Source organism: Pteropus alecto, unplaced genomic scaffold (genome assembly GCF_000325575.1).
Source record: "Pteropus alecto unplaced genomic scaffold, ASM32557v1 scaffold164, whole genome shotgun sequence".
Lineage (NCBI taxonomy): Eukaryota > Metazoa > Chordata > Mammalia > Chiroptera > Pteropodidae > Pteropus > Pteropus alecto.
In genome coordinates, this window is record NW_006439568.1 from 131,468 (window position 1) to 142,014 (window position 10,547).

Sequence of the window (10,547 nt, forward strand, 5' to 3'; positions counted from 1 at the left end):
AATCTTCAAAGGCTAGATATTGCTGAACTTTCTGGCGCTGCTGCCTCCCCCAGGTCGCAGCTGTGGAGACCCTGGTAGCACTGACGTGCCAAAGCCTGCAGTGTGCAGAGAAGCTGCATAGAATGCCCCGCTTCTCCGCTCCTGTTAGAGGGTCGGTCCTCCAGCAGTGTCATTTGTGTCCCATGCCTTATGGAATTTTTATTACAATAGTTTTTTAGGACTGTACTTAAATCCTTAATACTCAAAATTTGGTCTCAGGACCAGCAACATACGGCAGAATCGTTAGAAGTGCAGAATCTTAGGCCCCTGAATCGGAATCTGCATTTTAACAAGAGGCCCACGTGATTTACATATAAATTAGTTTGAGAAGCACCTACTTAACACATCTTCCTGGGAGGAAGGCATAAATTCAGTTAAGGACAAGGGCAGGGTTGGGTCAGGAAACAAAAGTGACAAATAATGGAACTTTTAAAAATGATCCTTTCCCTTTGGTGACCTTGTCTTTGTGACTGGGCCAAACTTGGAATGCTTGGCTCCTCCCCTTAGGATGAGCTTTCCTCCAGGAAACTGGCTCACTCCTCATGGCCTCCTAGAACTAGACTTCTGGTGACCTGCCACTTCTAGTTCAGTTCAGCCAGACATGGCTTAGGCTCAAACTAAGAATCACCAGACGGGAAATCACACTGCTGCACACATAAACTATATTTTTTATTTAGTAAATGTTGATTCTGCATCTATTATTTACAAACACTCCATTAGGAGCTGTGGGACTACCAAGATAAGTAAAACAATCTCTACACTCAAAAGGGGGCAAATAAGGAAGGTGTGTGTTGAAAAAGGTAAGGATTTTGGGGGACTATTTGAGGAAGAAGCCAAAAAATTCCCCAACAGAGCAATCTCACTGCAGTTTGGAGAAACTGCTATTATGTTTTAACACTACAACCTATGTGTGCCTGTTCTGCAGGTGGAACAGCCTTCCATTTCCATTTCTCTACATTCTTACCCACCTTCCAAGAACAATTTCAAATGACAGTTTAACAATGAAACCTGCCCAAATCCCCTCAGCTAAATATACTTTGACACTTCAGAACTTTCATTGAATCCTGACTGAAGATCAGTTACATGTTTTGTGACCTGGGGTGGGGAATTTGTTCCTAATAAGCAAAAAAGAAAGGTATTTTAGTCAGTCTCCTTAGGTTCGCCATAGGACCTAGCATCATGTGCCATAAATCGTTTTTGAAGAAAGGAATAAATTAAAGCTAATGCATCTACTTTGTTACTGCTTCCCTATTTAGGAAGTAGATCAGCCTTCTCAAATTATAGTCAGAGAGAACAGGAGGGAGAGTACTCAACGTTGGCTGGAATAGATAGGATTAACCTTTTTTTTCACCTTCTTCTCTGGTCAGATTGGTTCTTTCATGAAGGAACAATGTTCTCATTAGTAGTTTAGTAGCTGTTAATTTCAGCTGGATGGAATTTCATCAAGTTTTCAGCTGGATAGAAGTGGGCTGGCTATCTGCCTACTAGTATTTAAGAAGTCCCTTAGCTTGCTGGGTAGCACTTTTTATGCCTGGTTTTCTGTAAAGCTGAGATGGCATCCCAGGTCCGAGACCTCATCTCTGAAGAGTGTAGAGTTGCCATTAATCAAGTAGCATCTTATGAGCTTCATGTCAGTGATGCTTATTTATCCATGGTTAGTATGGGTTCTTGGGCCACTGTGAGGGAGGTTTCAGCTCTGATATGGGTGATGATATATCTTCTGTCTCCTTAGTAATGATGGTTATGGCCTTGTTTGTGGTTTGATACCAGATAAAACAACAATTTAGTGGCCAGGGTTTTGCTATTCTATGGCCTATTGATCCAGAGCTGTAATTGCAAACATTGAAATATGATCAGGAGAATCACAGTCCTTTCCAGTGGGTTCCCCAAACTATCTGGTATCAGACACTGGTGGTAGACTGAATACAGTTTTTCACCCACATGCTATTTTAGAGTTAATATAGATGTGTGAGGATTGGTGAAATAGATTGACTTGTCACTTAATTTATGTTGGGTTTCTGCCAGGTGTCTACGCAATTAGTAAATATAAATGCTAGCATGTATGTTTCACAAATTTGACCCTTAAAGAGGCCATTGTAGACAAAGATTAGGCACTGGCATATTAGAATCTGGGTGGCTTCTCTTTGAGGTAGCCTGGATTTAGGAAGACAGCTGGGGCCTTCTGGAATTCAGAGGACAAACCAAGGACCCCAGACTGAACAAAGAAGGCCTTTCAGACAACCGTAGAGACAACAAAGTGAGTTTGTGTGAGATTTTCAGTCCTAAGAATCATGTCTTACCTCTAGTTTTTCCCCATTCTTACCCCTATCCTAGGCCTGTTATTACAACGAAGACACGGGAGCACCTCTTTTTGCTTCATTCTTCGAAGACCAAGCTGAGGTGAAGCGGGAACATGCAAAGCAGTTCCTAAGATATCTAAGAAAACGTGAGGGTAAAATCTGCCTTCCGGTGATTAAGGTGATTACGTAACTTTGTCCTGATCTCCTTGGGGCCTTTGCTGGGTCTGGGGAATTAAATTATTAGTTGCTAATTTGTTAGATTACTCATATGCCTACATTGGATTATAGCAACACTGAGAGCAAACATGTGTCTTCTTTGTAGCCTCTTCATGTCATTTTGAGTAAATTGTAACCACTAAATGCTTGTTTAGATTTTCTCAAGGAGCCACACATAGTGTGGTCTCTGGACCAGCAGCATCAGCATCACCTGGGAACTCAGAAATGCAAATTAATGGACCCCACTCAGACAAACTAAATCAGATTCTCTCAGGGTGAGATCCAAAGAGCTATAGTTTAACAAGCTCTCCAGATGATTCTAATGCTCTGTATAGTTTGAGAAGCACTACTGTAATGACCTCTTCCTAGAGCGGTTAGCATCCTGTAACAGATCTTTAAGTCAGATGCATGTTCAGATAGTCAAGATGACTGTCTTTTCAATGTAGTGAAATTTTTTTCACTGGGACAGACACTTGAAAGAAATAATCTAAACCTTAGTTGGAGATATTACATCTGGAAACATCCCTTTATATCTGAGGGGTTCTTTTAACTCCAGCTTTATAAAGAGAACTAGTAAATGTCTGGTAGTAACAGAATTAAACCACTATCATGAAACTGCAAAGCTAACTGTGCTAGTGGCACTCATGCTTTGTAGCACATTAAAAATAGATGGGGAGCTTTTAAAAATCCTGATGCTGAGGTTGCACTCCATACCAATTAAGTCAGAATGTCTGCAGATGAAATTCAGACATTCAGTATTTAAGATGCTTTGTGGATTCCATTGTGCTACAAAGTTTGGAAACCTATTGGGCTATACAAAACCAGTCATGATCCTACCCAGGAAGTAGACTGTAACAAAGCTGTGCCTGAGGTAGGAAAGTGACTCCCCTGTTCCTCTCCAACAGAGGCCTGATCTAGATAACTGGGGAACTGGCATACAAGCTCTAGAGTCTGCTCTGGAGTTGGAAAACAAGTTAACCAAGCTCCTGCAAGACCTGAAGACCTTGGCTTCTGTGAACAGTGAAACTGATGTAAGTAATTTATTGGTTCTGACAGCAGCAGCATCTTTCACTTTTGGATTATGACTTGCTTCGGGGAAATGGGTCCAACACAGTGGATCATCTAACATGTGCTTCTTTTCCTCCAAGAAAGTATGTGAATTTATTTCTGGGAGTAGGTTAGAAGTGGGAAAAGTAGGTGCCCTGGTAAGGAGGAATACAATATACCTTTTGAGCCACCCTTCTCTTGCTCAGGCCTGTTTCCATGTCTGGAAGTGTACTGTTGCTTTGCTTTCTCCTCCAATAAAGCCATTCTTTTGCTGCTGTGTAAAAACAAACAAAAAAGAACAACAACACAAGATGGGAAACACTTCCCAGGAATAATGTATTCTGGATAATTAAACAGAATAATGTTTCTTGCTGGCTTGTAAATCTCCTAGACCAGAAGTGCTTAAATTTTAATGGATACCAGAATCGCATGGAGGTCTTACTAAAACTACTGGACCCCCCTAGAGTTTCTGATTTAATTGGTTTCATGTGGTGTGTGAGAATTTGCACCTCTAAGTTTTTAGGTTATGGTGCTGCTGGCTAGTGGCCACACTTCAAGAACCACTGTCTTAGAAAAAGTAATGTTAATGGTGGCCTATTAGCCTAAAGACTTCTGATATCTTCCTGTTTAATGGTGAACACTCTACCTTGCAGTAGGAACTTCTTTCTCACTGACCCCCCTGCATCTCAGGAAAAACAAAGCGAGGAAATGCTCTTGTACAAAAGTCATTAACCCTAGATGCATACTGGACTTACTTAGGAGCTCTGAAGAGGTGCAAATACCTAAGCCTTATACTAAACCACATAAACTTAAATCTTTGGGAATGAGGTTTGGGCACTTACTTGAAACCTCCATGTAATTCAAAAAATGGGGTGGAAAACCACTGCAGCTAGTAGCTTAAATTAGTCTTCTTTTGATGAAATGCCTTAATACTCATACTCATTGAAAGTAGGTATTTGTGTTCACCTGGAGATCTTGATTGTCTCAGCTCAGTGCTCTTTGAACTTCAGTTTTCAGATGAACTGCCTAGTCCTTTCTTAAAATGCAGATTCTGATTTAGTAGGTCTGGAGTGGGACTTGAGATTCTGCATTTCTAATGACCTCCCAGGACTGTTGGTCCATGGGCTATCGTTTGAATAGCAAGATCTTAGATTGCCTCTTGTGAGTCCTGTTTTATTTTTGTAGCTCTTACGCTTCATGGGAAAATACCTGGATAAACAGAAGAGGAACATAGGCTATCTGGAACAACAGCTTCAATATCATAAGAAATTAGAAAAGCAGGCCCAGGAAGAAGATGTATTTAAAAAGCCTGCTGCCAAGTCAGATAAAGAGACTTAACACCTGGAGGCAACATAGCGAGTCTTCCCGTGGTAGCAGGTCTGGAAGTCGGCTACTTAAGAATCTTTATCTTCCCCATTTAACAGAAGCCTGCTTTCCTTATCTAGTATTCTAATCCTCATTGTTGTGCATACAAATAAATGTTTTTGCATTATAATGATGTGTAAAGACATTGCTATTGGAACATAAGAAAGGGTTAATTTTATCAATGTGAGTTTGGTGAAAGCTTCCTGAGGGACAGTGGGTATATTAGACTTTAAAAAAGAAAAAAAGAAAAAGCCTTCTCCCATGGTCCTAACAACACTCAGAAGAGTCAGGATTTGGAAATTTCAACCAGTCCGACTGGATATAATAGAAATTAAGTAGTAAAACCTTAGGTCTCACTAATGCTTTCTTCCTCTTCAACTTATGTGCTACATATTTTAAGTTTACAAGATAGTAGGAGTTTTATTCTAATTAACGTAAAGTTAAACTTGAAAACAAGGGCTCTTGGTCTAAAAAAAGTGACCCTCACCTGAAAGATGTACAGTGGACAGGCAAGTCTAACCCAGGTGCCCTTTCATAGCCTGAGGTAGGCATAAGGAACAGGAGGGCACACAGGCAATTAAGTCATTGCAGATACATGTATGGGTGCCCCTCCCCTTCACTGTGGGCAAGCAAGCAACTACTGGGTTAATTGCTTTCAGAAGCAAGTATCGAGCATACAAGCTTGGTTGGCTACTACCTTCCACCTGAGAAGAAGGGGTTCTGTAGGGTTATATCCTGGGTCCAAAGCTCACTAGCTCCTCGGCCTTGAGTAAGTTTTTTCTTCACCCATTGACCCAGTTTAGTCATCTGAAAAGTGGGGTTAATAGTACTTAGTTCATTAAGATAAAAAGAGGATTAAGTAAATCTGTAAAGTACCTAAAACAACTACTGCTCAGATTATGTATTGTTAGTTTATATAATAGTGCCACCTTTTAAACTTGAGGAAAGCCAATACATAACAGAATTAACAATAAGAAAACAGCTGAAATTGAGAAGCTTAAAACATTTAATCTTAGAAGTATTTATTTTGAAATGAGAATAGTAGTCATAGAAAGATCTAATAAGTCATCTTGGAAAAAATTCAAGTTAACAAATGGGTTGAATATTCAAATAGACACAGCTAATCAAACAAGCGATCTTGAAATAAGCTGAGAAATTCTCAGCCAAAGGAATAGAAAATGTTATTTTAAATGTTAAGACATGGATTTCCAATAAAAGATCTAATTAGAGCTCCAGGAGAAAAGAGAAATTGGGAGAAAAATCCATCGTAGTAAAATTTTAGAGTCAAGGATGAAAAAGCTCACCATAAATATTACAAAGCATTAAAACTGCCATATTAATAACAGTTTTCTCATCAATATTATATGCAAAGAGAAAATGAAAAGCATCTTCAAAACACAAAGGAAAAAATTAAGAGTTAGGGCAGAACAGGCCTATTCAGACATATACGTATTAAGCTCACAGAAGCTTTTTAACTCAAAGAAGACCTTTGCTGTGAACAATATCATTGTTTTAATAGCAAAATATAAGGGCAGGGCTTCTACATGCAGGTCCAATGTAGCCTACCTGATGTTAATTAACCTTATTACTTCAGTAATTCTAGTGGGGAAGGGCGTGCCCCCAAGCAATAGTCAACCACATACTGGACTTCTTTACACCTTTTCTACAACTCGCCCTTCTTGAGAATCACTGCCATGGTGAGCTTGTCACCAATGGAGAATTACTAGTTCACAAAGCGTTCTTGAATAAATTTCCACTTTTATAATTTTTACTAGTTTATATTTAATTTTATACTTATAAATGAATATGATAGACATTCACATTAAAATCAGGAGTAAGACAAGATTGCTTTACCCTCAATACTACTTCATGATTTTCTAGAAGTTCTCAAGCAGGGTTTCTCAGACTTGGCATTATTAACATTTTTGAGCCAGATGACTCTTTGCTGTAGGGAGCTGGCCTATGTGTTGTAAGAAGTCTAATAGCTTTCCTGGCCTCTTCCTACTAGGTAATACCTCCTCCATTTGTGACAATCAAAACTATTTCTAGACATTGCCAAATGTCTCTTGAGAGGCAAAATCACCTTGCTTGAGAACCACTATTCTAGTCGATACACTAGAAAAGCTAAAGGAAAAGATATATCTATTTGAAAAGGCTTGTTTAATGTGATATGATTATAACTAGAACTGAAAAACTATTATAACTTACAAAAAAGTTTAATAATGTTGCTGGATACAGGATATCTACAAATGAAACTTTCCTATAAACACAAGCAACATTTAAAAAAAAGATATGTATAATATCCACAAACATGTAAAAAATATCTAGGAATAATTCTAACAAAACCAGCTTGGAACCTATATGCAATAAAATAAAAATGCTTCCTGAAAGAGATAAAAGTTTTAAATAATGTAAAAAGGAGAAAGACTAAATATGAAAATTGCGACACCTCCCAAATCAATATGTAGAACTAAAACAATTTTAATTATAATCCCAACAGGATTTTGAGGGCTTGGACAATTTAGTACTAAAGAATAAGTTTCAATCGTTAGGAAAAACATGAGAACTGAAGGGAACCAAAATTTTGCCACCCTGAGGCTACATCTTGGGATGTTGACTTTAAGCTGTTTATTAAGAAACAACACTCAGAGAGAATCTTTGAGCCTCCCTCACCCCTTTCTGGCCCAAGAGGTTCAGACAGAGAAACCTGAAATTTAGGAAGGGAGCTCGAGCTTAATCGATTAAGAATTTTCACTAGATATCCATAAGAAGGGCCCGCTTGGGACCCCCGTAGTAGAGGCCTCACAGCATCCCTGGCTTCACTTTTCCTTGCCTTATAGCTTGACAATAGATTGTCTCCAGTGGCTTCACTCAGAGCTTGGAAAGGCCTCTGCCATAGAAAGTTGCCCTGAAACTCATGATTAATGCCCTTATGCTTACTGATCACAATCTTTACGGTCTAGCATTTTTTCCAGACTACTTCCATCTTTGTTCCTGGGTTGCTAACTCCACCTGAGGACCACATTGCCAGAGGGAAGTCACCATGAAGCCAGGCAGACCTCCCCGCAGCTATCACGTAGCCCCTGAAATAATACCCAGATTTCCCCTTAAATACCCTAAGCAAGACTAAGAAAGGAAGGCAGTTTTTAAAGGTGTTAACCTGTTGCCTTCTCAGATCATTGGTGCCCTGACAATAAACATTTATTCTAAATAGCCTGACTCCTGTGTCAGGTCTATTGGCTGAGTGTCATAGGCAGCACGAGGCCCGGACTCGGTTGCCCTCCAGTTTCACCTGTGGTATCCCATTGTTTCTGAGATGCCTAGCAAGAATTTTTCTGCTATGATGTTCTGCTCTTCCTCAGCTACCTGTAAATTGCCCATTCTTACTTCTAAAATCTAATACCTTTCCCCCACCTCTTCTCTTTTGTCCAAAATGTCTTATATACCCAATGTTGCCTCACTGTCTTCAAAACTTTCACGCTTATGTGAATTCCCATGAGCATGTATTAAAATTTTGATTTTCTTTTGTTTATCTTTAATTTGATTATTAGCCCAGCTAGAAGAACTTAGAAGGTGGGAGGAAAAGCATTAAATTTTTTTAGCCCCACAGAACATACATAAAACTTAACACCATTAGTAATTGGGAAATACAAACCCAGACCACAATGTGACAGACACCACTTGTTATGGTGCGAACGATTCTGAGACCCACGGAGCCAATTGAGATTAATTATGAGCCTTTATTAGCTGGCTGGCGACTGACTCTCTATCACGCAGAGCTAGAGGAAATCAGCCCAGAGCTTTCAGAGGAGGCAGCTTATCAAGTTTAAGACCATATCCTGGTAGTCTTCTGAACAAGCAAGCAGATTACGGAAGCGGAAGTTGGCTGTTAGCATATCTTTGCCCAGAACCACACCCTTAATTAACAAGGAAGTGGATTACAGAAGCAGACATTGGCCATCTTCATATCTTATACAATACACTTCCTAACCCACACCCGAGCAAGTAGGACAACTTCTGGTATCTAAAGATATTTCTTCCCTGTAGCTGACTTAGCTAGTTGGCTCACTTGAAAATTTTCCACCCTTAACACCACTCACTACACATTTACTGGAATGGCTAAAATTAAAATAACTGTCAATGCCATATGATGGTACAGTGGTGAAACAACTAAACCTCTCACACATTGTTGGTGAGAATATAAAGTGGCCAATTAAAAAAAAAAGTATATTTTCTTATAAAACTAAGCCTATACCAACTTCGTGAATTTGGGGAGAACACAATTCAGCACATAACAGAATGGTTATATTTTTGACCAAAACTGGGTGGAGAAAAGAGGAGGAAGTTACTGATATAGGCATGAGAAGAGGCATGAGAACTAAACATTAAACCAAGTTGTATTCAGAGCCTGCTACTTGCTGCTAGACACAGAAGGCCAGACAAAGAGGAACCTACAGGAAGATTCCCGGAGATGACTAACTACTCTCCCGTGCCTTTCACTCCGCATACCCATCCCCGCAAAGGAAAACAGTTTTAAACTGAATTCCCTGGACAGTCCGGGTCTCTCTCATTCTCTGTCTCTGAGAGGAGACAACGCCTATGTTTGTGGAGCATTATTCCTTCTCTAATAAACTTTCCTTTTGTCTCTAACTCTGGCCTGTGCTTGAATTCTTTCCTTCCTGCAGGCAATGACTCTTTCTCTTGGTGTAGGACTTGAGTCTCCACTTGGGGGGATTTGCCCCATGCTGCATCATTACAAACTAATTCACTTGACTCTCATTGTAGGAATCAATAGACATTGTCTGAAGAAAGAGCGTTTTGAGGGTGTTATATAAAAGTCTAATTATAAAATGAGTCATTAGAATAAAATTATGGCCATAATTTTTTAAATAGCCTCCATAGTGAAAGTTCATATAAATATAATGTTCATATTTACATCGTATTTTGTAACCCTTATGTTAGCTCTTGTTTTAGTCCTAGTTCTGTTAAATATATTCAGCAAATCGATATATTCACTCAAGTTCTTCTGCTGAAGTTTTCCTTATTATCTTTCGGTTGGCTAAATTTTGCTCTCTAGAAGATGCCTCAGTAAGTTCTGATGTGGATGGTATTCTGAGTCCCTAAATATCCAGAAATTCTTACCTGTAGCTTTGACACTTGAAGGACAGCTTGAATGAATTTAAAATACTTGGCTCAAACTGATGCAGGATGGGGCAACCCCTCCCCCCTTACCTGAGTGGAGACTCAAGCCCTATGCCCACCAAGAGATGGTCCTGGGCTCCACACAGGAAAGAATTCAAGAGTGATCCAGAGTTAGAGACAAAAGAAAAGTTTATTATAGAAGGAATAATGCTCCACAAACAGAGATGTGGTCTCCTCTCAGAGTCAGAGAATGAGACCCTGAGTGTTTGAGGAATTGGGCTTTATATCAGTTTCTTAGTTTCTATGAAAATTATTGATAATAGGGTGTGAAGACTGGACTGAATGGTTGAGTTTATTTTTAACTTGTGTAGAGTGCAGCTTAAAGTCTTTATTTTCCTATTTTCCTTTCATGGTGTAGGTATGCAGTGTTAAAGTTAT

The 10,547-nt window shown here is 39.4% G+C and overlaps 1 protein-coding gene across 1 annotated transcript; it reads left to right on the forward strand.

Annotated features, from left to right (window-relative positions):
- The first annotated feature begins 1,591 nt into the window (after positions 1 to 1,591).
- On the forward strand, positions 1,592 to 4,940 carry LOC102885188 (ferritin, heavy subunit-like). The gene is made up of 4 exons (XM_006916683.1): positions 1,592 to 1,693; positions 2,374 to 2,517; positions 3,461 to 3,586; positions 4,788 to 4,940. Exons 1-4 carry the CDS (start codon positions 1,592 to 1,594, stop codon positions 4,938 to 4,940), a joined length of 525 nt encoding a protein of 174 aa, XP_006916745.1.
- Positions 4,941 to 10,547: the final 5,607 nt, after the last annotated feature.